Source organism: Vigna umbellata, chromosome 1, assembly GCF_029865625.1.
Source record: "Vigna umbellata cultivar VRB3 chromosome 1, Vumbellata_1.0, whole genome shotgun sequence".
NCBI lineage: Eukaryota > Viridiplantae > Streptophyta > Magnoliopsida > Fabales > Fabaceae > Vigna > Vigna umbellata.
The window spans coordinates 20,160,199-20,188,005 of NC_142165.1; the positions used below are offsets into that span (position 1 = coordinate 20,160,199).

At 32.1% G+C, this 27,807-nt stretch overlaps 5 protein-coding genes across 6 annotated transcripts; 3 read left to right on the forward strand and 2 right to left on the reverse strand.

Moving 5' to 3' along the window:
- The first annotated feature begins 8,196 nt into the window (after window positions 1-8,196).
- On the forward strand, window positions 8,197-11,972 carry LOC124835430 (aspartate--tRNA ligase 2, cytoplasmic-like). Its single transcript, XM_047310357.2, has 10 exons — window positions 8,197-8,816; window positions 9,163-9,273; window positions 9,379-9,492; window positions 9,693-9,983; window positions 10,064-10,174; window positions 10,298-10,351; window positions 10,975-11,054; window positions 11,145-11,260; window positions 11,414-11,528; window positions 11,648-11,972. Exons 1-10 carry the CDS (start codon window positions 8,307-8,309, stop codon window positions 11,772-11,774), a joined length of 1,629 nt encoding a protein of 542 aa, XP_047166313.1. The 5' UTR covers window positions 8,197-8,306; the 3' UTR covers window positions 11,775-11,972.
- A 1,216-nt stretch (window positions 11,973-13,188) lies between these two features.
- Window positions 13,189-16,342, forward strand: LOC124835432 (uncharacterized). Of its 2 annotated transcripts, XM_047310359.2 has the most exons (5): window positions 13,200-13,501; window positions 13,602-13,657; window positions 13,791-13,845; window positions 14,279-14,493; window positions 16,087-16,342. In XM_047310359.2, exons 1-5 carry the CDS (start codon window positions 13,291-13,293, stop codon window positions 16,093-16,095), a joined length of 546 nt encoding a protein of 181 aa, XP_047166315.1. In that variant the 5' UTR covers window positions 13,200-13,290; the 3' UTR covers window positions 16,096-16,342. The 2 variants fall into 2 exon arrangements, with proteins under 2 accessions (XP_087955895.1, XP_047166315.1); XM_088099769.1 differs by lacking the exon at window positions 16,087-16,342 and having other exon boundaries at window positions 13,189-13,501; window positions 14,279-16,080.
- Window positions 16,343-16,402: 60 nt separating this feature from the next.
- On the reverse strand, window positions 16,403-17,592 carry LOC124835431 (early nodulin-like protein 15). Its single transcript, XM_047310358.2, has 2 exons — window positions 17,305-17,592; window positions 16,403-16,904 (listed from the first exon to the last, which is right to left on the reverse strand). Exons 1-2 carry the CDS (start codon window positions 17,486-17,488, stop codon window positions 16,537-16,539), a joined length of 552 nt encoding a protein of 183 aa, XP_047166314.1. The 5' UTR covers window positions 17,489-17,592; the 3' UTR covers window positions 16,403-16,536.
- Window positions 17,593-22,064: 4,472 nt separating this feature from the next.
- LOC124835434 (uncharacterized) lies at window positions 22,065-22,579 on the forward strand. The gene has a single exon (XM_047310361.2). The coding sequence runs from the start codon at window positions 22,116-22,118 to the stop codon at window positions 22,362-22,364; it is 249 nt and encodes an 82-aa protein (XP_047166317.1). The 5' UTR covers window positions 22,065-22,115; the 3' UTR covers window positions 22,365-22,579.
- An 832-nt stretch (window positions 22,580-23,411) lies between these two features.
- On the reverse strand, window positions 23,412-27,388 carry EMP1 (Endomembrane protein 70 protein family). Its single transcript, XM_047310353.2, has 7 exons — window positions 27,155-27,388; window positions 26,014-26,178; window positions 25,823-25,932; window positions 25,632-25,737; window positions 25,437-25,549; window positions 25,188-25,341; window positions 23,412-24,904 (listed from the first exon to the last, which is right to left on the reverse strand). Exons 1-7 carry the CDS (start codon window positions 27,260-27,262, stop codon window positions 23,747-23,749), a joined length of 1,914 nt encoding a protein of 637 aa, XP_047166309.1. The 5' UTR covers window positions 27,263-27,388; the 3' UTR covers window positions 23,412-23,746.
- Between the last annotated feature and the right edge of the window lie 419 nt (window positions 27,389-27,807).

Consider the following 27,807-nt stretch of genomic DNA (forward strand, 5'->3'; position numbering starts at 1 on the left):
CAAATTAAATTAACTTATTAAATAACCAAATATGTGATAGACAAAATGGAATGATGCATTTTGACGTCTTTGATTCTAATTAATAAATGTAATATAACGTGATTACCTTTACCTTAAAATTACAATTATTATTCTGCGGTAGGATAATAACATTAATGAAAACAAGGTAACAAAGAAAAAATTACATTATATATTATATTAACACCAAACAATATTATGTAAATTTAGTTACATAGATATCACAAAATAAAATAAAAAATTATTTCCGAATATGTAACACATGTTTAAAATTCGAATAAAAAAACTTCACCACCAACAATATTCTTAACCGTTTATCACCTTAATTTCCCTCTCAATATATCTTCAACCAAAATTATTGAAAGATATTTATCAAAAAGAATTTATTAGAAGATATGACATAATATAGATACCTCTTTTTCTCTTTTATTTTTTATTTTTTATTTTTTCATTCGCTCGCTCTCTACAATTAATTACAAACTTTCAAAACTACACTAAACTTATTTTATTTTACTAATTTAAAAGAAACACAAAAATATAAACAAGAATCATAAAATATGATACTTTAGTTTTTTTCTTCCCTCTATCACTTTTTATCGTTATCTTTTTTTATCTCTTATCTTCAACATGATTTCGAGTATCTATTTAAGTTTTTTACTTTCATCAAAAACAACACAAAAGTGTTCTTCATTTTAAGTAAGTAGCACAGAAAGACTCTCTTCTTCTTCTTCGTCTAGGGTTATGATCGTTGTGCTGTTCATGTTTTTTTTTTAATCCTTTTTTTTCTCAATTCAAATTTTAATTATTGTGTTTAAACCTTATCAATGCAGATCATTTTCAGCAAAAAGAAGAAGTGCAGAAGGTTGTGATTTTTTTTTTCATAGAAAGTTCATTCCTCTTGAATTAAAAACTCGAATTGAAGTTCAAATATGAAAAAGGGTCGTCAAGCCAGTGTCTCCATTGAAGATGCGAAGAACAATCTTAAATACAAATCGCTATTGGAAGATTATTTTCAGATACAAAAGGTTAGAATTAATTTTTATTCCAATTAATTTAAAAGTTAAATATGTTTTTATCCTTTAATTTTTAGTGAAAATTAGAATTAGTTTTTCTTTAAAATTTTTGACTAATTTAATGTCTCATCTTTACAAGAGTGTGAACTTAGTTCTTCTAATTAAATTTTAATAAGTTTATTTGAGGTGTTAAACATGTTTCTCAATTAATATTAAAGAAAAAATACGTCAAATAGTGTAAACAACTCAAAGACTATCATAAAATGTTTAAAATGTTAAATAAACTTAATAAAATTTGATTAAAAGAATTAAATCTGCAAAGAAAAAATTAATTTTAATTTTTATTGAAAGTTAAGGAATCAAAATTATATTTAACTCTTACAATGTAATTAAAAACATGATTTGAAGATTGGTAGAATAAAAAAAAAATTATACCAAAAATTCATAATTCTTGGAAATAGCAACTTATATTATTTTTATTAAAATCGTTGACGTATGGGCTAAGTTAAAAGTTTTAGTAACATTTTAATTAAAAATTGTTAACTTGTTTACATGGAAAATATGAATAAATAAATCCATGTTGGAATGGCATTGAATATTTTTCTCTTATACGAGTAGAAAATATTAAATTTGGAAGGATGTTTTCGCTAATGAAGTTATGAAAATATTACAGGAGTATTTTTCTAAGAAAAGGAAACTGCAAGCAGAAAAGTGTAAGAGAAACAAACTTGTAGAAGAAGTTGGGTATGAATCCTTGGAGTTAGTATCTTTGTTTTTGTTATATCTTATATTTTATTGAATAATGTTATGTTTTCTGATTTCAGATTTTTGAGACAAAAGTATAAGTATTTTACCGAAACACCGACAGATAGGAATGGCCAAAACAAAGAAGATATTCATGATGTGCCCATTGGGAAGGAGATTAATTGCATTGCTATTGAGGTATTGTCTTTGCTTAAAATATTAACTTAATTTTTTTTATGAGTAAGAAAATTTAAATGTGAATTTAAATTTTATATTATTTATATTATAGGTTAAATATGTTTTAAAATCTTTTAATTTAGAGAAAAATTTAGAAATCGTTATAGTCTTAAATTTTCACAGAGTTTGGTTCTCTATCATTAAAAATGAATTTATTATATTTCTTCTAACTTAATTTTTTTAATATGTTAAATATTTCAAGTTTGTATTTAAATTATTTACATAATTTTATATGTTTTAACTCAAATTATATATATGAGAATTAAAATTAAATTCATTGATTTTTAAATATGAGAATTAAAATGTAACAAAATTTAAAATAAAAATAAGTTTTAATTTTATGTCTAAATTTATAGACTAAAAATATATTTAACTCTTATATTATTTATAAGTGAGAAATTAAATATTTTATAAAAAATAATTTCTGTATATTTATTAGTTTTTTTTATTAAGGGTGATATTAACTTTTTATGTGAATTTCACTCATGTTTTTTATTATTCAATCTTTAGACATATGATGAGTGGACTTGTGTACCATTATAATATGAAATAAGTGTTAAATATATTATTTTTATTGTTAATTAAACTTTATGAACAACTATTAAGCCGTAAATTTTACACAATAACAAATGACAGTGGAAAAAAATATAGTTTATATTTTTTTGACAAATTTTATTCAATGTGCTATTAATAATTTTCTATTTAACAAACTAATATTCATCTTCAACCAAGAATATAATTGTGCTCAGTTGATTTGAATGAAAAAATAAATAAAATTAATGGATTTTAAATTATTTGATGCAGACTGAATTGAAGCAAGAAAGCAATGATAGAGAGGAGGAAGTGGTGGAAAAGTCAGTGCCTATGAACTTTTCCATCAATGAAAAGAAGAGTAAAAAGAAAGTGTCATGGGATGAAAAGGTGGTTGTGTACAACTATCCTTGTATGGATTTGGTGAAGAATTTGAGGAAATGCAAAAAAATATGAATTTAAGGAAAAAGACAAGTGAAAATAGTATTCTTGGCATTAAGAAAACAATATTAGAAAGTGTAAGCATAATTGTTATAATTTTTTTCTTTCTAATAAAATGTTCGCAACAACCTTGACGTAAACATAATTGCCTTTTAACATCGTTATTAATTTTGTCTGTGATTATTCTATGTTTATTTTATGTTTATTGATTAAAGTTTTATGACACTTTAAAGATAAATCTAAAAATATGAAATAATCAAAACCATAAAATCTAAGTCAAACATTACATGAAGAAGGCAATAAAGTGATGGAAAAATCAAAAAATTTGGCTAAGCCAAAAAAGAGGGAAAAAACAACAAAAATTGGACTTTACTGTTTTTTCTACAAAAATGGTTACAATAATTGATACATGTTTATGATAAAAGATAATTTGGAAAAAATATATCTTTAGATAGTTTATTTGATATTTTAAAATAATTAACTTATTTAACTATATGAGTAAATATAAAAACATAATATTTGTCAAATTTTTTTGAATCTAGCAAAAATCTTCTTAAATATTTTTAGATCTCCACAATAATAAAATATATATATTGAAGATATTGAATTATTTATAAGATAAATTAGAGGAGATTACATTATCTAAAAGAATATTACAACAACAAAAAAGCCGAAACAAAGTCCAATTCAATTTCTATATAAAGATACCTGAATAAACATGTTAAGGGAGCTTATAAACCCTTTGAGTGGCCTAATTTCGTCTTTGGTCTCATCTTTCATGTTCATGTTAGAATGTAATAATTGATTTGTTCTTTTGATTATAATTGTGATTTTTTTTATCTCTGTCTTTTGATTCTTAATCAAGTAAACGTAAATTTTTACATTGTAACAAAGTTTACATGGTGTTAAATATAATAACATATCAATCATATGAATCCAAAAGTTTTTAATTTTAATTGAGAAACTATTTTAATTAAATTTAGAAACTTTCATGGATTGAAGAGTTTTTGTTAATAATTGATAATATACTTTGATTAAAGATGAAAACTTTAACAAGAATTAATCAATAATGTACTTTGGTTAATTAACTTTTTAGTTAATATAAGAGGTAAAAGAATAAACATGATTAAGCATAATAATATTTAATTGAGAATGTAATTTGGTTAAATTTACTATGATTAATCTACAAAGTTTTTTTTAATTGAGAACATACTTTGAATAATAGTGAGAACGTCAACAAATTAATTGGAAATTTAAATTAATTAATTTGAAAGTCTAACATAATAATTAATTAAAAAATAATATTTAGACAATAATTAATTGAACAATAATATTTAGATAACCAATGATAAATCCTATTTTGAAAAGGCAGTAAAATCAACCTATTTTCTTTCTTATATTTTGTCTCTTTTTATCTTTTTCTAATTTTATTTCAGGCTTTCATTTATTATTTTCTTAATTAATATTTTATGTATTTTATTTATCTTTATCTTCTTATATTTATTTTATTTTATTTTATTTTATTAATTCTTTTGTATAATTTTTATAAGAACTAATTTGTTAGAAATCAATTTTGAACAAATTCATAATGTACTTTAATTAATAATAATATTTAATTGAGAATCTACTTTGGTTAAATTTACTATGTTTAATATGTAAACTTTTTATTTTTAATTGATAATATACTTTGATTAATAATGAGATTGTAAACAAATTAATTGAGAATTTACAATGATTAATTTGAAAATCTAATATAATAATTAATTGAAAGATAATTTAAATAACCAATAATGAATCCTATTTTAAAAAAGCACTAAAATCAACTTATTTTCTTTATTTTTTTTCTCTTTTTATCATTTTATTTCTTGCTTTCATTTATTATTTTCTTAATTAATATTTTATTTATTTTGGTTATCTTTATCTTCTTATATTAATTTTATTTTACTTGATTAACCTTTTTGTATAGCTTTTATAAGAAATAATTTATTAGGAATGAATTTAATGCTTGTTGAGAGACGATTTATGATTGATTTTTTACTAACTAATTTGTTAACTACTGACTTAGAAGTCCTGAGGTTGCTATAGTAAAGTAGCATTAATTTGATCACATTAACAAATATGTTATAAATTTGTTAGCATGTTTCGTGAAATCTTGGTAAAACTCATTAGGAAGTAGTCAAATGGATTTTAAGGAATCTAAACACACCAAAAAATTGTTTGTACTTTAGTAAGGGAGAATTAAAAGTACAAGGCTACATAGATGCATACTTTGGAGATGAAGTTGATCATCAAAGAAATATCATTAGTTACATTTTGACATTTAGTATAACAACTATTAGTTGGATGTCATAAATACAAAAGATTGTTACTTTATCCCGTATAAAGGTTAAGTATATAGTAGTAACAAAAGCCAATAAAGAATTAATATAGCTTCAATGTTTGCTAATAGAGTTGGGATTTATCTAGAATAGTGTTTTGTATATTGATGAGCAATCCATTTGACAAAGAATTCAATATCTCATTCTAGAACAAAACACATTAGTCTTCGTTATCACTTCATCAAATCTTTGATTGAAGATGAGGTTTTTATGCTTATAAAAGTTATAGGAAGTAAGAATCCAATAAATATGTTGACAAAGGTAGTAATTGTCGATAAAGGTAGTAACCATTAACAAATTGAAGTTATGCTCAATTTCAATTGACTGCTAAAATAACATACAAATTGAAGTTAGTCTTCAAGTGTGAGATTGTTGAAATTAGTCAACAAAATAGTTTTTATAGAAAAGCATGTTGTTTTTAGAGAGAGAAATTAAAACTCAATTAATTGAGAATACTACATAAATATAGACAATAAGATATGCAGATTATATTCATTTCATTATGTATAAATACTTGTGCATAAAGTTTATTACTCATTCCAATATAAAACAAAAGAGAGGTAAGATAGAGAAAATGAAGAATAATATTCTATTTTTCTAGGTTTATTTGGGTTGTGAGTTGTGTTTTGTAAACACCTATTTTATAATTTTCTCTTTCAAATAAAAGGTTTACAACAACTCGAAAATGTAGGCATAATTGGTTGAATTCCATTGTCAATATTGTGTGTAATTATTTTACATTTATTGTTGTTCCCCACAAATTTGAATATAGGAAATTTGTGTTATTTTCTAATACTCTAATATGTATTCCATGTCATCATTCTAATGACATGATCAACACTCCTAAATATGTGAATTTAATATCAAAATCACAAGCTGCAAATCTTTTATTCCGCAAAAATAAGGGACATCTGAACATGGGACCTTTACATGTACATGAGTGTCATCTATGACACTTAAACAATCTTATAGGGTTAAAAATGGTCATAAGATTAAGAAGTAATACATTATGCATGTCAACTTACACTATAGTTCGTACAATATTACCTTCAACTATGGAAAAAATTGACTTTTGTTTAAAACGAGGTTGGACTTTGATCCTAAATAGTTTAATGAAGAATTCTTTCTCCAACATCAAAATTGCATTCAACATATTATGAAAATGTCGAGAAACAATTTCCCCAAGCGAATAGAAAAAGAATTAAACAATTCGATTGTTAACGTTATTGTCTAATGATATGAAGAAATTTAATAACTTATTCCTTAACAATGTATTGAAATCCATCATTTACCAACTTAGTTACCTTTAGTCGATGACATAAGTTAATGAATACTTCTAGTCCTATGCAATAATGTAACGACATTGTTATGTATACACTAAGTAAGATAACTCTGATCGATGATGTTCTTTTTGTGATACAAACTCTAAAATATTGTTAATGAATAACAATAAGTTAATGAATGCTTATAGTCCTCTACAATATTATTCTGTGCACACCAAGTAAGACATTAACTATAATAGATGATGCTCTTTTTGTGATACAAAACTCTAAAATATTGTTAATCGTTATAGTTTACCGACACAACTATTAAATGCATAAACAATTATGCAAAGGATAATGATACTTTGACAACATTTTAACATCATCTATATGTCATTCTGTGATTGGTCCATGTTGGTGTTTATTGTTAGTGGTGGGTTTAAAGCCTAACTCACCCCCACAAAACTGGCTTGTAGGGTGAGGTTTGCACCTACTTATAAACTATGAATTTGCCTTATCACTAGTCGATGTGAGACTTCTAACACACCCCCTTCACGCCGAGGTATAGACATCTCGTGCGTGATAGTAGAAATTGGGTGGTTCGATAACGGCCCGATAGCGGGTGGAATAGAAGAATAGAATGCCCACTTACAACTCGCTAGGATAGGCTCTAACCATGACTCTGATATCATGTTAGTAGTGGGTTTAAAGCCTAACTCAACCCCACAAAACCGGCTTGTAGGGTGAGATTTGCCCACTTATAAACTATAAATTGGTCTTATCACTAGTCGATATGAGACTTCCAACATTATGATTATTATTATTGATTGTGAAGTAATTTTGGATCAATCACAGAATAACACGTAAATGATGTTAAAATGTTGTCAAAAAAATGTTGTCAAAGTATCATTATCCTTATGCAAAGTACTATAAGTATTCGATTAGATTAAAATCACCCCTAATTACATCAACCTAGTTATCAATATCTTTATAAACAGAACATCGAGTAATTGCTCTTATATGCCATGCCAAATTTCTTTTAAAAAAACACTTATATTATTTAATTATTTTTTATTCGTTATATTTTCCTGCACATAATTCATCTCAATATCATTTATAAATTAAAAGTTTACAGTTGAGTTAATTATAACAAAAATAAAATAAAAAATAAAGCACTCAAAAGAATTAAATTGGTAGTTTTTCAACATATTTTTTGCTTACATAAATCTTAGAAAGGAAAGAAATAATTCGTACTTGTAGTTTGGTTAAAAAATCGACTCAACATCATCTTTTTTATACTGACTAGAAAGTTTTAACTTTAATGTAATTTTTGATGTTGTGGTTAGGATTTATTAATTAGTTTTTGATAAAAGAAAAACCTAGCCAACAGGGATTGACTAAAAGAAAAATTTAGAAAAAGGAAAAGAAAATAATAGAGCAAGACATTGTTTTATAAAGTGTTAGAAAGAAGAAAAAATGTATGAAGCCTGCGTGCCAATACCACGGATTTGCATTTCCATTTTCAAATTACATAAATATACGATCCACTTTCGTAGTATATATATTCTCTTCCTCAGTTAAAAAAACCACAAACCTATCAATTTTATATCATCGCCTCAACATTTTAATCTTATAACTAAGTCTTTAGTAAACCCAAAACCCGAATTTCGCACACCAAAACGATGTCGTCTTCCGAGTCCCAAGACCCGGCCGTCGCTGCATCGGAGGCCCAGATTAGCAAAAAGGCAGCCAAGAAGGAGGCCGCCAAGCAGGACAAGCTTCGTCGCCGCCAGGAAATCGCCGCCGCGTCTGCCGCCACTGCAAATCTCTCCGTCGACGAGGCTGACCCCCTCGCTGCCAACTACGGCGATGTTCCGCTCGTCGAGCTGCAGTCCAAGACGCCCACCGATGTTGGCGAGTGGACCCGCGTGGAGGCGCTCGGCGCTGCGCTGGAGAACAAGACGGTGCTTATCCGAGGGAGGGCACAGACGATTCGACCGGTCGGGAAGAAGATGGCATTCTTGGTCATAAGAGAACACGGCTACACGGTTCAGTGTCTGGTGCAGGCGCAGCCCGATACGGTGAGCCCGCAGATGGTGAAGTTCGCCGCCGCGCTCAACCGCGAATCCATTGTCGATGTCGAAGGCCTTGTTTCGATCCCCGCCGCTCCCATCAAAGGCGCCACGCAGCAGGTTTGTCTAGTTATTAGGGTTTGTAAAGTCTGTAGGTTATGTTGGTTCCTCTTCGATTCAATGCTCTCTGTAGTGGCAGGTGTACAGAGACTCTGAAGACACGCATTTTTTTAGTATGAAAAATGAAAAATATTGAATGGGGTTTTTCGGTATATAATGTTATAGTTCTGTTTATTTGAAGATTTGATACATGTAAGATAAGTGGTTAGATTTGAAGATTGTGATTGCCAATTGAAAATATTGTTACTTGAAGATACGTATTTTCATGTTTGCTTTTTCTTGTAGGTTTAAAATTAATGGTTGAATTTGGAGTTTGTGGTGTTTATGGCTTGGTTTGTTGGTGCAGGTGGAAATTCAAGTGAGGAAGTTGTATTGTATCAGTAGGGCTGTGCCTACTCTGCCGATCAATCTTGAGGATGCTGCTCGGAGTGAGGTTGAAATTGAGAAGGCTGTTCAGGTTCTCTTTACTAAAGATGTTTCCTGTTTATGTGTCTATGATTTTGTTTGACGAATGCGTTGCCATTGTTTCGGTCTTGCTTTATGTGCTTGTTAATGGCTGCAGGCTGGTGAGCAACTTGTTCGGGTTAATCAGGACACACGGTTGAACTTCAGAGTGCTTGACGTGCGAACACCAGCTAATCAAGGAATTTTCCGTGTTCAGTCTCACGTTGCTAATGTATTAATTTATTTTTTGTATCTCCGATGATATTCTGAAGACTTTATAAATTTATTTTAGCTATTGCAGTGGTCTTCAATTTTATGTTTATTGAAATAAAAATTGCATACTGATTACTGAGACTCTCACTTAAGCTATGCAATTGTAGTTGGACTTTGAGCCGAATGGTTTGATTAACTTTTAATTGCTTAATTGTGCAGGCATTTAGACAGTTCTTATTATCTGAAGGTTTTTGTGAAATCCACACTCCAAAGTTGATTGCTGGATCTAGTGAGGGTGGAGCTTCTGTTTTCAGACTTGACTACAAAGGCCAACCTGCATGCCTGGCCCAGTCACCTCAGCTTCACAAGCAAATGTCTATATGTGGAGATTTTGGCCGTGTTTTTGAGATTGGTCCTGTATTTAGAGCAGAAGATTCCTACACTCACAGGCATCTGTGTGAGTTTACAGGTCTTGATGTTGAAATGGAGATTAAGAAGCATTATTTTGAGGTATATTTGGCTTGTTGGCAAATTTGATGAAACATTTGAGGGACTAGAATGATTTGCTGATGATTTGAGTTTCTTGGCAGGTTATGGATGTAGTTGATAGATTATTTGTTGCAATGTTTGATAGTTTGAACCAACATTGTAAGAAAGATCTGGAAGCTGTGGGGTCTCAGTACCCGTTTGAACCTTTAAAGGTGGTTATTTTGTATTATCATAAATATCTTATGTAGTCGATTGTTATGTAGTGTGCAATGTGAGATGTAAATAGATATTGTGCTACTTGTTTCTGATCTGACAATAGCCCTGCGAATGTGCAGTATCTGCGGAATACACTACGCCTAACATATGAAGAAGGGATTCAGATGCTCAAGGTATGTTTAAAATTCCTAACTTAATTTACTAGCAAGTGGTATATAAAAGAAGTGGATAGGATGATGGTGATGCCTGAATCTTACATCTTTATTCTATTGTCTATTTCATAACACCTACAGAAGAAGGGAAGGGGTGTTTAAAGTGCTACTTTAAGTATATCTCACATTTTAATCTGTATATTAGTGCACAAACAATTCGCAAAAGTCATGCAATTCAATATTTGAACATTAAAATAATGTTTAACCTCAATTCTAAAATTATATTATAAATAAATGTCACAGGGAGACCATGGTAATGTAAACCTAAATAATTAAGCTATTTTTTGTTCAAGCTCATCCTTTCACTTTTTCATTACTAGTTGAAATTCTATTTAGTTCAAAATAATTGCTAGGAACACCCTCTCTATAACTATCTACTAGTTGCCAGAATTGGTTGAAAATTACTAGTTTTGATGGGTCCTACTTCCCATTTAAGGACCTCTGTTGATTTAGAAGTGAGATCCACCAAAAAGTCTGAGTTGTGATGGTTAGATTTCAGTCACGTTGAACGTAACTTCAACCCAAAGTTGACTTAAGCTGTAGAATAGTGGGAGTTTTCAGTCTGATTGTTTTGCTATGCGCAGGATGTTGGAGTAGAAATTGAACCTTTTGGTGACTTGAATACTGAAGCGGAAAGGAAATTGGGTCAACTAGTCTTGGAGAAGTAAGTCCTTTTCTTACCTTTTTTTTACCACCAAATATTATCCTTTAACGTGACCTGTTATTTAAGCTAGTTTGCTGCTACTGTATGTAGGTATGGCACAGAGTTCTATATCCTTCATCGATATCCGTTGGCTGTAAGACCATTTTATACAATGCCTTGCTATGACAATCCATCATACAGCAACTCGTTTGATGTCTTTATTCGAGGTAGGCAAGGATTTTTTGTCATAAATTGCATTGGCATGACAATCTTGTCCAACTGATTTAGTATGTCTGGTTTAATTGTCATGCTTATATATATATGGCTGTGGTTTCTGTTCCTGTTCTGATTTGAATTACTGTGGGTTCCTTGTTCCTTAGGTGAGGAGATAATTTCAGGAGCTCAGCGTGTTCATGTACCAGAATTTTTGGAACAACGTGCAGCAGCTTGCGGCATTGATGTGAAGACAATATCTACATACATTGATTCTTTCAGGTATTATTTTTCTCCTCTTACTCTTTTCTCATATTATGTGTTTGTGCCTCCTGCTACTTACCTCTGGTAATTAAAAAATTGTTTAGCAAAACCAATTGCTTGATTTTGATAATTTCCAGATATGGCGCACCGCCACATGGTGGCTTCGGAGTAGGGTTGGAACGTGTTGTGATGCTTTTCTGTGGCTTGAATAACATTCGCAAAACATCGCTTTTCCCTCGTGACCCACTTAGGATTGCTCCATGATAATGTTATGTCCCAACAGTTAGTTGCTCAAGCATTCAGTCTTTCGGTTTTTTTTTATGTTTGATCTGAAACATTATTTAAATTCGCAGTTTTGGAGCTGATATTTAATTTTATCATGATAAAATGTTTTGACATGCTGTAACTGTCATTGTGTATTGAATTGACCCAGTTTTATAAAGTCCATCTTTCTCCACTAAATCATAAATCTTATTATCTCTTGAAAACACTTCAACTTTAGCTTTGGAAAACTGGGCATGGTGTAATTTACTTTCGAATATATTCGAATCAAGATTAAATTTTGGTTTCTCACAGCAGAAGCATTAATTTATGAAGCTGACTGCAATTGTGTTCAAATCATGGTTTAATATTTCTTTAACTCGTTACAGGAAGTAGTTGAAATTGAGTAGCTAAATCTACTCGGGAATGCACTGATCGAAGTTATTGACAGTGCATAAATCCAAATGGTAAACTAAGTGAAACAAAATTGCAAAATAATATCTTGACTTACACTATCATTTTTAATAATATTCTCTCCGGACACAACTATTTGTCACTGTTTTTGACCAATTTTGAATTTCACTTTAACCTTGTATAAAATTCATTAAAAGGATAAAATTTGAGCGAATTTATTAATAAATCGATATTCAGTATTTTTTAGCAAATAGTGGAGTTAATTAAAAAAGTATTCTAAATAATTAAACCTGCAGTATTTTAATATTTAACCGGGCATCAAAATTTTATTCTTATATTTTATAATTTTATATTACATTTTAAAGAAGTAATTCTTTGTTGATTACTACTAGAGTTAAAATTTCAATTTGTGTTTTATTGAAAAACTACTATAACCCTTATTTATATCGAATTTTATTTAACTGGGCATTAACAATAATCACTCTTTTATAATTTTAAAATAAAATTATGATATAAAAATAAAAATAATAGATATTAAAAATTAATAAACACAACATAAAAAATTAAATTAATGCAACATTTTATAATATTTCATCATTCCTTCTACTTACGTTATTTTTTCAATTGAAGAGCTGGATTTTATATATTTTTTATTTTGTGTCTTCTATTCTTTTCTTTTCATTTTTGATTTAAACCAAAGATAAATTCATTCATATTTGAAATCGGACACAATTTAATTAAAAAAAAAAAACAAAAGTTTGGTAATATCTGAGAAGAAAGAAAATACCATTCTTGTTTTGATAAGTCTCATTTTACTAACCAGATAACATATTGTTTAATTCAAATTTAATTTGTAGAATTGCTCAAAAATTAATCTTTTATTAGGCTACCATTCTAGTTGAAATGTTTAAATTGAATCTTAATCTTGTTATTTAATCGACTATGTTTGAAAGCACTTATATCAAGTATACCATAGAAATACAAATTCATATTTGAAAAAAAAAATTATATATGCACGAGTTAACTACAGTAGATTAACCTTTGTATCTCATTTTCTGTCTTCTGTGATTGCATGAGTAGATGAATTGTTGAAGAGGGAAAAAAAATGGTGAAAGGAAACGAAATCGATGGCATAGAAGTACCAGAAGCAGTGATGGAAACTCTGAACCGCACTTTGGGAAGCCTTCAACAGCTGGAGACTGAGTTACCCCAATTCCTCGCTCTCTCTGACCCTGACCTTCTCGCTCAACTGCCATTTCTCGAACGCGCTCACTCACTCTTCTCACTGGCCAAACTCACTTCCACCCTCTACTCATGTCTGCTCTTTTCTTCCCTTAAAACAATAATCGCTCACTCCTTTCTGTTAATATAGTTATTTCTCTTCAATTCAATTTCTTTTTTCATTTTCGTGTTCAGTGAAGTTGAGGTGCAGAGGAGTTAACCCAAATGATCATCCTGTGAAATCCGAGCTTGTGAGTTTTTTTTCTCTTCTGTACATGTTCTAAACTGTGTTGCATGGTGTTTTAGTTGTTCAAGTTTCAGCCTTTGTTGATTTCTGTTGTGCTGCGTTGCTTGATTTATGATTTTGCTTTTTTGTTCCTCCAGGACAAGTTAAACTTATTGCAGAAGAAACTGGAGCGACTTCCGCGGTTGAGTGAAGGTACCTCACGTGGTTTTTAGCAATTTGTTGAGTTTTCATCTTGAGAATGAGTGATCCATGCTGCATTGATTTGAGAATAGCAATTTGGGGTTTTAAGGTTTCGTTATCAGGGATGACTATTTTCTTTGTTCCAGTTGTCTGATTTTAGAATTTGGTTGTATTAACTTGGAGGGTATAATTGACTGAAACAAACAGGGTTACACATTTGACAATGTAGATTTGAGTCTTGCTGGTATTCTAAGTGTGGAGACTTTTCCTGTGTCCGAATGAGGCATCATCCCCTTAATTTGTTTTGTACCTATAAAAAAAATGATTGCACTGGAGGATTTGGTTTTTGAATAGTCTCTTCTTTTAACACACTTTATGTCGCCTTGCGTGTGTGTCTTTCATTTTGAATCTCATGTCTGTCTGAAGAACTGGTTGTTTCTTGCAGCACAGGAGCAAGACATTAGGAACATAAATGGAGAGGAGGAACTGGAGATGAACTATGAGGAGCAGGCTGGTAAAAAGAGGAAGTATCCATCTTCTGAAGAGCCATCTATTCAAATTGATGATATGGAGTCCCTGGAGAAAGTAAAGGAGGAACATCTTGGTTATAATAGTGGAAATGTTAAGGGGATGGTAATTGACATTTCAGATGATGATGAGGTACTTGAACCTTAGTTTTCCCAAATTCTTGCAGTTTCTATGATGTCCTTGTTTACTATGCAACTTTGTTGTCTCTCAAATTTTATATATTTCAATGGCGTAACTGCATTGTGATTTGTAATGGCTGTTAAGAATTACTTTCTGTCATTAGAATAAGGAATTTTGAACCAACACACATATTAGGGGGGTTTTGGATATTCGCAGATGCACTGCTGATACACAAAATTTTAACCAGCAGCTTGAAATATTTGTTTGTTGCAGTTAATTATTGGAGTGACCTTGTACTTGTACTGATATTTAATGGTTGAAGTTCGATATTTAGTTTTTCAAATGTCTTCATATCTGTAGATCATTCTCATAAGTAAACTTTTTGCAAGTTAAAAATTGATAATTTCAATTTTAAAACTTACCAGTTCACAGAAACACGGGGTAAGTTGGAATACATGTTAATCTTGTCTGAACTGTTAGTAGTGTAACTGATGCAACATGTGTCTATTTTTGCTCAAGTTGCATTGTATAGTTCAATTTTTAAACGTTATTGGAAGTTTTATGCAGAATAGTAACCTAATACAATCTTACAAGTAATCATACATAAAAACATCTATCCTCTCAAACTACTAACAACGTCCAAGGTGGACTCATAATCTTGTACTTTTTGAATTAGAGCAACGGATTCAAAATCATAGATTATATATTTGAATGTGGAAGCAGAATAAAATTTCAACATTTTAAAATGTATTTGAAACCAGTCATTATGTTATATTTGGTAAAATAGTTTCCTCTGTAATTGCGACTAGAATTTCATTCCCTATATATATATATATATATATTTGGAGATTCTTCTGTGACTTACAACTTAGAGTAATTAATGTGACTGATTGAAATATGATTCCTGGTTCGTATATATGAAGGCCCATGTTCCCTGGCTGGTTTTGAAGCGAATTGGTATGTGTGACACATTTAACTTTACTTTGTTTCTGTGTGCATATGAAGAAAAGAAAGTATTTTATTTTTTTATTCATTAGTAATCTAAGCATTCATATACCAGTAAACTGCAACAAACGAAAGTGTGAATTTGTTCCGGTAAAAGACAAATATTTATGAATTCATAGAAGACATTTCTTTGATGATAAGTAATTGTTCGTTAGGGAGTGAAATATGAGTAATTAGGTCTGAAAATTAGGTGCATCTTTAGCTAAGCCCTTGGTTTTTTTGAGAATATTAATAAATCATTAATTTTAGGGGATGCAATCCTCATGTAATGCGAGTAAAATAATAAATGATAGTTTCTTCTTGGTTATTTTATTTTTATAAGTTCTATGTTAACTTGAACAGTCTGTATCAAAACTACAAAGTGTGATAATGATATATGTTATTGTTAATATACATCATGAAGTTGTATGACTGAAATTCACTTCCATTAGAAGTTGTCAAACTTTAAAGACTTGTTTGTGTATGACAGACTTATATGAATTCAACTTGTAAAATGAAATGTAACAATAAATTAAATGGCGTTTATGTGAATGAAATGTAACAATAAATTTCAACTTGCTTATCTTTCATTACTATTATGACTTTGCCTTGTTTCTGCAGTTTATGTGAATAAAGGAGCTGTGTTAATGGAGACTTTTGGATTGGTGACACTGCAAGTGACTGAGGAATGCTAATTTTCAAATTTTGACTATCACAAGGTCCTTTCAGCATCTACACAGTTCCAATCTCCAGATTGAAAAGTTCGAATTTAGAGTTGGATTTTATGATTTCGAATATGCTGCTGTTTCAAGTTGTTGTCACAGAAATTTTGATATAAACATTTTTTTTAATAAAGTTCACTTGTTTTCAACCTCTATTCTATTTTTGTGCCACGTCATTTTGTATGTGCAACGTCATTTTGAATGGGCATATAATATAAATTTAAAAAATTAATCATATATTTCCTGCAAAAAAACAACTGACAATCACCTCAATGTGACTGTCTCATCCCACACACAGACACACCGAGTAACACAAACACAACGTACAAATAAAGAACTCAAGTTATTTTTACATAAAAATTCCCCACATAGCAACCAGAGCCACCATGACAATGCCCCCATGCAAAGCATTGGCACTGCTAGTAGGCGCAACAGCAGGACCATCAAACTCAGCAAGAGAAGGTGCAGGAGCAGGTGCTGGTGAAGAAACAATGCCACTGGACCTTCCCCTCGGAGTCAAAACCACCACCACAAGCTTCTGACCCTTCTCACAGTGACCCTTTGCCCCACTGATGAAGTAGAACGGCCCAGGACGGTCAAGCTTCACCTTCGTCGTTCCATCACTGTACACCTTTATAGGGTTTGAGATGCTGCAGTTTACATACTCCTCTTTGCTCACTTGCAAAACTGAGTCTTTCCCACCATCATATTTCCAAACTGACCACAAAATTTTCAAATTTTTATTAGTGTGTCAGATGATTAGGCACTCCCCACATTAACAAGCAAGTTCAAAAGTCATTTGATTAAATTGATTTTTATCATACGTACCCAAAAACCATACCCTGTTTTGATTCAAAATACAAAAAACCTTCATTCTTTAATGGTTATACAAGAAAGAAAAGAAAAGGTCATTTTTTAAAAGTTTATGCCATGATTAATTTTGTTGAAAAATTGCAAAACTTGGAACCTTAGTATTGATCTGATTTAAGAACATGCAACAGAAAATGTTTAAAATTTAAGCTATGTGCTGAAAACATACCAAGGTAAAAATAGCATCAAGATCATTAAAAACTAAGAAAGGAAAAGGTTTGGGAAATGAAAGCTAGCAAATAGTTACCAAGAAAGTCGCCAACTTGGAAACGAGACCTTTCGGCCCATTGGTTAAGTGCGTCTGATTCAGAGGCTGGAACTCTCCAAGCATCAGTCTTACCTCCAACCAGTATTTCCCTAGCTACAGAGAGGCCGAAGAGGAGGAAGAAGGTGAGCAAAAGAGGAGAAGAAACTGAAGAAAAAACAGCCATAATTTCTTATTACTATTCCCTTGAAGTCTCAGAGTTAGAGAGAAAAAAAGGAAGAGAATAAGAAAGATGATGAATATGGAAGTAGTGTGTTGGATTGAAGCAAGAGAACCTCTGAGTGTGTCGTATTTATGGTTGCGGAGAGCAGCAACTAGCCGTTTAGTGACATTGGGAAGAAGAATGACGTGGGGTCCACTAAATTTTGTTTTATGTTGTGACGTGTTTGGGTGCCCTCTGAATAGTAACGGTCAAAAACACTTATTATGATAAAATTAATTGGAATTTTGGAAGGTAGTGCAGGGTGTCTGTGCTCTGCATGGGATCTGAGTGGTTAAATTGTGAGGAAGGGAATACGAATCACTCTTCTTCTGAAATTGAATCCAAAAAATGGAGGATTCAAACGGTGCATTCTGTTTCAGAACACAGCCTGTTAATAACATTTTCAATACCACTATTTTATCAAAAGGAATATATTTTTCAAGCTGTTTAATATCTATGATAACTAAGGTATGTGACAATTGGTTAGATGATATAGTTTGTTTATTACATGTAAACTTATAATTTTATAATGATTTAATTAATAATTTAGTTTTTATATTTAAGTTTATCATTTGTTTTTGTTTTTATTTTTGTTGGAATGATTATTAAGTTTATTTATGATTGGGGAAGTCCGAAGGACTAAAGTAGGAAGCAATATGTGTTATCTTTATTTTATTTACCTTCCATCTTTCTATTATATCAACTTTTTATCAATATAAATAATAGAACATGATAAAGTTCCAATAAGGCCTCTAAAATTATATTTTTCTGATTTTAATCTTAAATTGGTATCTGTATTAGAAATGATCGATCCTGACTCATTTTATTTATCAGCATTGGTCATCGTTCTCCACGACTGTCCAACTCTATTTGTTGTTATTCACGATTGTCAAGCTCATTTTGTTGTTGTCCACCTTTATCGATAGCTATCAATCGTTTTTGAAATTGTCCAACATTATCAATCACTATTCTGTCACAATTTGTCGGTTGTCGTAATTTAGTCTGACGATCGCCACTCCAAGCAACAACCAACCTCCTGAGGGATAGTTAACTGCCACGGGCACTATCTTTGTCCGCTACAACCAGGTGCATGTTGTCCACGAACCATCATCTGCTTATTCGAATGTTACCACACCATCTCCATAGCTATCACCAGACTTGTCTCTCTATTTTGACCCTTGAAACTTCATTTTAGTGAAATCCAAAAGCTACCCTTATGGAAGTCACCTTAAGGTTTTCATTTTCCCTTGTTGTTTTAGTATATCCTTACTGTTTTTTGTTCCTTTGATCATAAATGGCTATTGAAAGTGTTATTTCATTCTCTGAAAGTTCCTCCATTATTTCGAAGAAGCTAAATGCGAAAAATTATTTATTTTGGTTTGTTATCGTCGAAATGTTGTTTCTTGGCCAAGAGCATCATGACCATCTTGAGTAAGATGGAAGCCATGTGTCTGATGAAAAAGTTGAACAGTGGAAACAAGCATATTTCCAATTGTGTGTCCTGTTGTGGCCATTCGTGGAACCAAGACTTTTGAAGTCTCTTAGAGCTTTTAAAACATGTCACTCCTTTTGGAAGAAAGCTCAAAACATTTATGCCAACGAAATCCAACTCTGTAATACGGTAAACAAGATTGCATATATCAAAATGACAGACCATGATATGGTATCCTTCATGACTGAAATCCAATCAGTTGTGGAAGAATTGAGGATGTTCTTGGAAGTTGAATCTTTGATGGAAATAAAAAAGAAACTTGACAAATATTATGTGGTGATGATCCTTCGTGCTTTATTTGATCATATTAGAGATAAATTTTTGACCATTCACGAGGTCCCTTCCATGGATACCTTGACCACACACCTTTTACGTGTCCCGATGCCTTAAACTTGAGAAGCTCACAAACTAGTAGAACCATCTGCCATGGTTGTCACACGAGGAAGAGGAGGATGTGGTACTAGAGGAGGAGGACATAGAGGTCAAGGGCGTACCCAACGCGTATGCTTTAAAAGAAAGGGTCACACTTAAAAAAATTACTACTCTTTACACGATTTTCCTTCCAAAAAAGCTAATATCTTTAAGACTGAAACTACCACACTCCAAGTTCACTGAGGACGAATATCAAAAGTATCTACGATTAAAGTCTAATAACTTGACATAGACATCTCAATCTCCAAGTACCTCAACGACTTGCATTTCTCAATCCATAGAACGTCAAAATTTATGGATAATTAACTAGTGCTTATGATCACATCTTTAGTAATAACTCTCTGTTCTCAACCATTTCATTTTAAGAAAAACGTCATTTTATAACCCTTGCAAATGACTTTAAAACTACTTCAAAAGAGTCAATCTACGAGTGTATTGTATTGTAGCAGTTGGTCCTAAAATTTTACATGATTGGCTTGACCATCCTCATTTTTCAAAATTAAAAAAAATATATATATATTTCTTGAACTTAGTGATCTCCAAACCTTGAACTGTGAGTCATAGGAAAACATGTTAGATCTATCTTTCCTAAAAGGTTTCAATCAAAGTGTAATTCTAATTTCTCTATTATTCCTTATGGTATCTAGGGACCTACGCATCTCATCTTTTGGTTTTAGGTATTTTGTAACGTTCATTGATGAGTATTCGAGATGTACTTGGGTTTATCTTATGAAAGATTGTTTTGAATTGTTACCCATCTTCACATCTTTTTTGAATGAAATTAAGAATCAATTTGGTCAAAGTAATCAACATATTAAGATGCAATGCCAAAGAGTACTTCTCATCCAAGTTTTTATAGTCTTGAGTTCACGTTATTACATCAGTTCACTTGTCCTTATACACCACAACAAGATGGTACAGTAGGAAGAAAAAATACACACTTCACCAACCACGAACCACCACGGTACTACTAACACACAACAGTAAACTCCAAACCCTAAAGAAGAATAACACAAAGAAGAATAATACAAAGGAAAAAAAAAAGACCTGTCACGCTACTGCCACTTATAAGCTTGTTAGGGTACTTCACTTACGACATCCACGACACCCATCCTTTGTCACGTTACCATACTCTTTTGTCACGTTAGCATTGTCTTTACCATATCATCAAACACTTAACTTCATTTGTTTGTACTTAACGAAAGAAACTTAATTAAGGTAAATTTTATTAGGTTTGAATACAATTGAAACTTTTTTAAAATGTAAGATCAACTTAACACACTACACTGAAAAAAAAAACAATAAATCAATAATAAAATCATCAAACATGATATTATAAAATTAAAAGATTATAAAAGAAATGTGATGGAAAACATAATAATCATATCATTCAATTAATCACAGCATGATTTAGTTAACATAAAAATTAAACATTAAAAATTGAAAAATATAATTGTTTTTTAAGTAGTTAATAGATCTTAAAAGGACTCAATTAAAAAATTTTAAATTTACGAGATATATGAAACTTAATTAAGCATAACAATCAAATCATTATTTCAAAATAAATTTTATTGATATAAGTTCTTTGAAAGGGTAGGAAATCATTTATAAAATAGAAACACTCATGAGATCTTATAATCTTTTTAAAAAAATCGGGTTGAGACTATCAGGATCAAGAATTGCGTGTTGAGTCATCACAAGAGGGAAGGTAATCATCACAGAAGGCTGTGTTTGGCTACGGTCAGAGAAATATGGCAAACCACTTCTCGTCGAGGTTGTTGTCGTAGTAGAGACGGGCGTTGGAGAACTAAGGGAAGAAGAGGTTGGCGTGAGTACAAATTGATAGACTGAGGGTTGGATTAGTCCAAAATTTTTAAAAAATAAATAAATACATTATTGACACTAGTTATCTTTCAAATAATGTCACATTAATTTCTTTTATTGAATAAAAAAATTAAATTAAGAATAAAAAAAAAGTAAGATATCACATTGAATAATCTTTATAAATAATAAAAAAGTTAAATCAGAATTTATCTTTTAAATTATTTTAATTTTAATTTTTAATTTAAAAATTAAAGAATCAACACGTCCAGTCCGTCTTTTAACCTGCTAGTTTCATGAATTAGACGAAGCGATAACGCATTAAAACTTCAACTTGACCTAAAGTGATGAATTATATCAGATTGAAAACTTCAACTCGACTTACTCACTTTTTCATTCTTAACTTACAACCTAATTATTCCACCTTCTGTTTAATTCTCACTGCTTTTTTTTTAAATCTTAATCTTTTATTATAAAATTTGTGTTGGGATGCTTAAAAATTATATATATATTATAGGTTGATGTGAAGCACATTACTACTTACGGACAAGTTAGCATTATGTGTATAAATAATAATTTCCGAACTGAAAAGTGGTAGCATGATGTGTGCGTGAAGCAGCATGCATGGTAAATCTGGTGAACTCAAGAGGCCATTTCAACGACACATAGTGGCTACGTGTTGGGAAGACATAAGAGTTGGGTGTTACGTGGCTTGAGAACATTTAACGGTTTATTTGAGACATCAAAGTTGGAGTCTTATACATGGCTGAAGTGGTGGTAATAATAAGGACTTGATATATATATAGAGAAGAAGAGGTAGTGGTGGAGGAAGATAGGAAGAGGAAAATGGATAGAGAAAAAGCACAAGCAGAGGCCTCAAAGAGACCCCCAGGTCATGGTGCAACTGAAGTACTTCATCAGAGGAAATCACTTCCTTACAGCTACACAAGAATGGCTATAGCTGGTTTGCTCATTACGGCTGCAGTTGGCTACACTGTCTTGTATGCCAAGAAGAAGCCCGAGGCTAATGCTAGGGATGTGGCAAAGGTTTCTGCTGGAGTTGCACAACCTCAGGACACTCACCCTAACAAATAGTTAACATCTTCTACTATACCACTTCTGTCAAACTCTCGATATCACACACTACTCTTTGCATTTCATTTCATATCTTCTTTCTTTGTATGGGGGAATGTAGAATGGACCACACTCTTTCTTCTACTTCATACATATGTTAGTAATAAATTCTTAATTACTCACTGTAAGAGAGAATTTTGTTCGTGCTTCCATCTTAAATTCAAATATTTAGTACATACGCTTTTTTTTTTTTTACTCTTTAAAATTGTCAAATATAACATTCAATTCGTGATATGTTTCATTTGGTTCTGATACGTTTGTTAGTGATTTGGGTTTTCAGTTCCATTTCAGTCCTGCCATTGTCATGACTACAAATTCTATAAAAACGAGTTCTAAATATTAGCCCGTCGTACAATGATTAAAAATAATTTTTAACAAATGAGAGTTAAATGCAGAGAAAAGTTAATCTATGAAGTATAGAAGCTTAAAAATGAAAAAACATGGGCAAATCTTAAAGGTTAGTTCCATTTTTTATCCTGTACCTTTTTCTGAGAATTTAACAGATGATGTATAATTAAAGATAACGGTGAACTTTATTACCTTACTTTGTACTTTATTCGCTGCCTAAGCATTTCTTTTGGTAACATTAAGCAACTATTTTGACACTGGAGTTGTTTAGAACTTGATATTCCTTTACTTTCTATTTTCTCCTTTGATGCTTAGAACGCAAGCTAAGCAAATTCCGTGACACTTTAGTGACACTCAATAGTTGCTTTGAAATGCATAAACTTTTCTTCAATCCTGCTGTACTTGTGAACGACATATCATATTGCTTGCAAAGGGAAGCACGAAAGCAATACCTCAAACGTCATCAGACAATGAATACAATGGTAGCACCTATTGCCTGGCAAATTTTCGATTAGAACAAACATCTAAAATAGGCAACCTTCAGTCATTTATCAAATGTGAAAAAAATATCAATTCATATATGGACATATATGTGTAAGTAAAAGAAATAGGTGTGCGTAATAACAATATAAAAGTGGTTCAATTCAGCAGAGGCTCATAAGTTCGAACTACGTTGTTGGGATATCATTTTTATTACACCGCTAATAATAAAAAATCATCTGACAAGGAGCCAAATTGTAATTCTCCGAAAGTAACACAGAAAACGCCAAGTTAAGACTGCAGCGTACACCTTAAAATCTACACTTCGACAACTCTGGCAAGTAAAAGATATTGAAACAAAAGAATAACGGTGTTGTCACAATTCAAAACTGTATAGAATAGGTTACATCTGATTCTGAACATGACATCAGTACCTGAATTTGAAAATCCTTACACAAATGGTCTTCGTCCTTCAAGAAGTATAGTAGATTAATCCAACCCACTGATTGCTATAACTAATCAATCTTGACCGAGGAATAGATGAGCCTTGTGAACCAAAAGCATGCGTAAAATCCGATGGATCCAGTTACAACAAAGAAGGCATAGGAAGCTATAAGCATGTAACCGAAGTACAATAACCCAGACACCAACTTTGTGATTTCAAGCTTGGTGAAGAAGTAGAATGTTGCATAAAGAAATAGATAAAGAGCAGATGAGCCAGATGTAAGGTAAGACCGCCACCACCACAAGTAATCCTCACTGCACAACTGGAAGTAGCAGAGCACAATGGTTATTTCAGCACAAGTGACAATGAGGATGGCAAAGACCAAGAAGAGGAAGCCGAAGATGTAGTAGAACTGATTCAACCATATTGAAGTGAGGATGAAGAAAAGCTCAATGAAAACAGCTCCAAATGGAAGTATTCCTCCGATCAGAATTGAGAAGACTGGATTCATGTACCATGCCTGCTCAGGGATCTGCCTTGGGATTTTGTTTGTCTTCACAGGACTTTCAGTCGCAGGCTTCTTAAACCCAACATAGGCACCAACAAAAACAAGTGGAACCGAGATCCCAAACCATAAAAAGATCAGGGCAAACATTGTTCCAAATGGCACTGCTCCAGACGATTTTTGTCCCCATATCAGAGCATTTAATACAAAGAAAATGGCAGAAACGATTCCAGGGAACATGATTGCGGTTTTGAGGGCAATTTTCTTCCACTCTGCTCCTTTGAACATTTTATATAAGCGAGCCGAGGCATAACCAGCGAAAATTCCCATGAAAACCCAAAGCAAGAGCATGACCGTCATTAGCCCACCTCGGTTTGAAGGAGAAAGGAACCCCAGGACAGCAAACATCATTGTTACTAGTATCATTCCAAAAAACTGAACACCCGTCCCAACATAAACACATAGCAAATCTGGGTTGTTTGGTGGCCTAAAAACATCACCGTGGACAAGCTTCCAACCAGTCTCTTCCTGTGCTTCTTCTTGGGTTTCTAATTCATTGTACTTTGAAATATCACGGTAAAGTGTACGAAGCATTATCATTGCTACCATGCCCGAGAGAAAGAGAACAATCATCAATGAATTAACAATTGAGAACCAGTGAATTTGGTCATCACTCATCAGCAAATAGGCATCCCATCTTGAAGCCCACTTCACATCACTCTCCTAAATGCAGGAAAAGGTAAAAGCAGGTCAAAGAAGATGACAAAAGATGAAAATAGAGGGAGTGAAGACTTCCCTTGGTTAGAAGAAAAAATGAAGAAATTAAGCTACAAGAAAGAAAAGCTATATTAAACTAGATAAACTGCCCATTAACGAGCGATGAACAATATCTACTAGGACATAATTCATAAAAGAATATTTTGAACTACTTGGCTTAATCCACCAATACCCATCATTGAGTACCAAAGAAAGTATACATGTACTATTTAAATCAAAATAACCTCACCTGGAATTCAACATCATAGGTGAAGATAATTTCCTTGTTCTCTTCGACCTCTTGAGGAGTGTTCGAATTCACAACTGTGTGTTTAGCATGAGGGTCACAGGTTGTCAAACGGGTGGCCTGTTCATCCCACTTCCCTTCAAATTCGTGTTTAACACTGCACAGAAACATTCGTAAAATCAATATTACATACAAACCACGACTGCTAAATGGAATTACTTAACCAAACAAAACAAGCACAAAAATACTGACCTGAAAGGCTTAACCTCAAAGCCCACAATTCTAGCAGATTCAGTAAGTGTATCTCTATGATACTTGACCGTAAAAGCCAAATGGTTGTGAATAAAATGCTTCTCTTCCTTGCTCTGTGTATTTCAACAAAGTAAGAACAAGAAAACACAAGGCACTCACAACAATAAACATTGTTCTAAAAGATGCAGAGCATACCCCAGTATACTGCCCTTTGAGTCCAACATGGAAACCAAGTTGATAAACAGTAGAGTCCGGTTCCACCCGTTTTATGGGAACAACTAGAGGAAGGTTATCTAGGATCCTGCAAGTAAAAGGCAGGTTACAAGATGTCAACATTGTGGCAGAGATGTGGAATGAAAACATATGAAAATTATTGAATGCCATACATGTTCACTCGATACTCATCATCAATCTTCTCTTTGAACTCTTTTGCAGTTTTGGCATCAAGCTTAAGCTTACACACAATATTGCACATTTGTGGTTCACGCATCTTAAACTGCAAATATGTCCAGTAACTAAGTTGATAACCATAACATAATTAGCCATGCAAGAATTAAAAATGCCATATGAAACATACCACATATCGAGAATTTTCAATGCGATCACCACGAAGCACTTCTCCAAGATTTTCAGCGCTATCCAATATTTTCTCTGGTGCACAGTACGGAAGAGAATAGTATGTATATGGAAGCTGAGTCTTCGTTGAAGTTAATTTGTTTACTTTTACTTGCAATGGATCTCCCTGCACCATATAAATAGATAGTCAGTAAATAAATATATCTATCCATGCATTTCTGGATATCCGTTATTATTAATTTAAAAGACAAAACTGGACAGCAAGAATACAAGGGTAGAAAACAATACTAACAAGATAAACCAGGAAGACCGAACGCTTAATTACATGATAATTGTGTGCACCCAATTCATTTGATGGGTTGTTATATGTTAAAAGAAAACAGGGGACAACAAAAACCATCCAAAGAAGAATAATTATTAAGTTTAAATGTGCGATTGTCCATAAAGATACAAATAGAAAAGAAATATAACCAGAAACAACAAAGTGAAAGAACAAAGTACATTATTAGCACATTCACAGTAGTAGGCCAGATGTGGTTGTTGAGTAGAGGCATAAGAAAATCTAAATATTTATCTTCTGGGGAACCAAAAGGTCTCGTTTAGTTATTGAAGCTTCCATTGAGTATCTAACAATTAACATGAGCACGTATCCAACACAGCTAGCATTTAGAAGTCTCCATGCTTATTACATTACAAGCTGAGCTTAAATTCCATCAACTGAACACACCATTTCAACAACAGAGTCTTACATTATCACAGAGACTAGAACGGATCAAATCACCAAAATGCGTCTCACACACCGCACCGAAGCAACTAAACCTTTTCACCGACACCAGATCGAAGTTAAATTAACACACACAATATCAACAACAACACTTCCAGATACAAAAGGCCTTGAGACACTAACACCACAATGTCGCTAAACTATGACTGAGAAAATGCAGACAAAAACCGAAAATCACAGCCTAAATAAAAAGAAAATTAAGAAACAATGTAAAACGAATATAACATCGGTAATATTCATCTCAGATCTCAGATTCAAACGCAGATCAAGCGGTTATGAAGCGAATAAAAGATAAATTTCGAAAAAAGAACCAGTGCGTGTAATGTGAGATGGAAATGGAAATGCAAATGGAGTGAACCTTCTGGAAGTCCTGTGGAGCAACGCCAGGGAGGTAGAAGCAGAGTGCGCCATGGATGAAGAGTGGAAGAAGAATCGCGGAGAACGCCAAGGACCTCCAAAACGCCATAGCGTTTGAGACCGAAACGACAGAGAGAAAAAGAAGAGAACGATAGATCTGTGTGAGGTCTTTCGAATTCGTATTGTTATGTTCGTTGAGAGCAGAGAGAGTAATATAACAAGGGGGTGAAGAACGAGGTGAAGCTTTTTCTCCGGTTACTCCTGGTACGGTTATTACCTCATTCTCCTCACTGATGTCGCCACGTCACTGCTTAGGCTAGAAGCGAGGGCAGGATCGGAATTTCGTCTTTTATGAGATTGTTGATTGGAGGGAAAATTAGGAAGTCACTTATTATTATTAACTTGTCAATGCTTCTTCAACCCAGATCTGTAGGAATGGTAAACACTACTTTTATGTTCCTTCTTCACAAGAAGTAAAATATACAACACAAATTTATTTTTTCAAATTTTATTAGAGAAAAAAAAAGTTTGTTTTTAAAAATGAAAAATGAATGTGAGATCTGAAAGTTTCTTAAAGCAATGTTGAAGACGGTAATTTGATTAAAATAATAGAGGTTGATGAGGAAGCAAGTTTTGTAACGACCCTAACTATTG

Bases quoted from the DNA above. Each gene is read 5' to 3' on its own strand.
- LOC124835430 (XM_047310357.2), top strand. From the start codon at position 8,307: ATGTCGTCTTCCGAGTCCCAAGACCCGGCCGTCGCTGCATCGGAGGCC. The intron at 8,817-9,162 runs GTTTGTCTAGTT...TTGTTGGTGCAG, and splicing joins TCAAAGGCGCCACGCAGCAG to GTGGAAATTCAAGTGAGGAA. The intron at 10,352-10,974 runs GTATGTTTAAAA...TGCTATGCGCAG, and splicing joins AAGGGATTCAGATGCTCAAG to GATGTTGGAGTAGAAATTGA.
- EMP1 (XM_047310353.2), bottom strand. From the start codon at position 27,262: ATGGCGTTTTGGAGGTCCTTGGCGTTCTCCGCGATTCTTCTTCCACTC. The intron at 25,738-25,822 runs GTATGGCATTCA...TTTTACTTGCAG, and splicing joins GATGAGTATCGAGTGAACAT to GATCCTAGATAACCTTCCTC. The intron at 24,905-25,187 runs GTGAGGTTATTT...TCCTGCATTTAG, and splicing joins CCTATGATGTTGAATTCCAG to GAGAGTGATGTGAAGTGGGC.
- LOC124835434 (XM_047310361.2), top strand. From the start codon at position 22,116: ATGGATAGAGAAAAAGCACAAGCAGAGGCCTCAAAGAGACCCCCAGGT.
- LOC124835432 (XM_088099769.1), top strand. From the start codon at position 13,291: ATGGTGAAAGGAAACGAAATCGATGGCATAGAAGTACCAGAAGCAGTG. The intron at 13,502-13,601 runs GTCTGCTCTTTT...TTTCGTGTTCAG, and splicing joins CACTTCCACCCTCTACTCAT to TGAAGTTGAGGTGCAGAGGA. The intron at 13,658-13,790 runs GTGAGTTTTTTT...TTGTTCCTCCAG, and splicing joins ATCCTGTGAAATCCGAGCTT to GACAAGTTAAACTTATTGCA.
- LOC124835431 (XM_047310358.2), bottom strand. From the start codon at position 17,488: ATGGCTGTTTTTTCTTCAGTTTCTTCTCCTCTTTTGCTCACCTTCTTC. The intron at 16,905-17,304 runs GTAACTATTTGC...TTTTGTGGTCAG, and splicing joins CCAAGTTGGCGACTTTCTTG to TTTGGAAATATGATGGTGGG.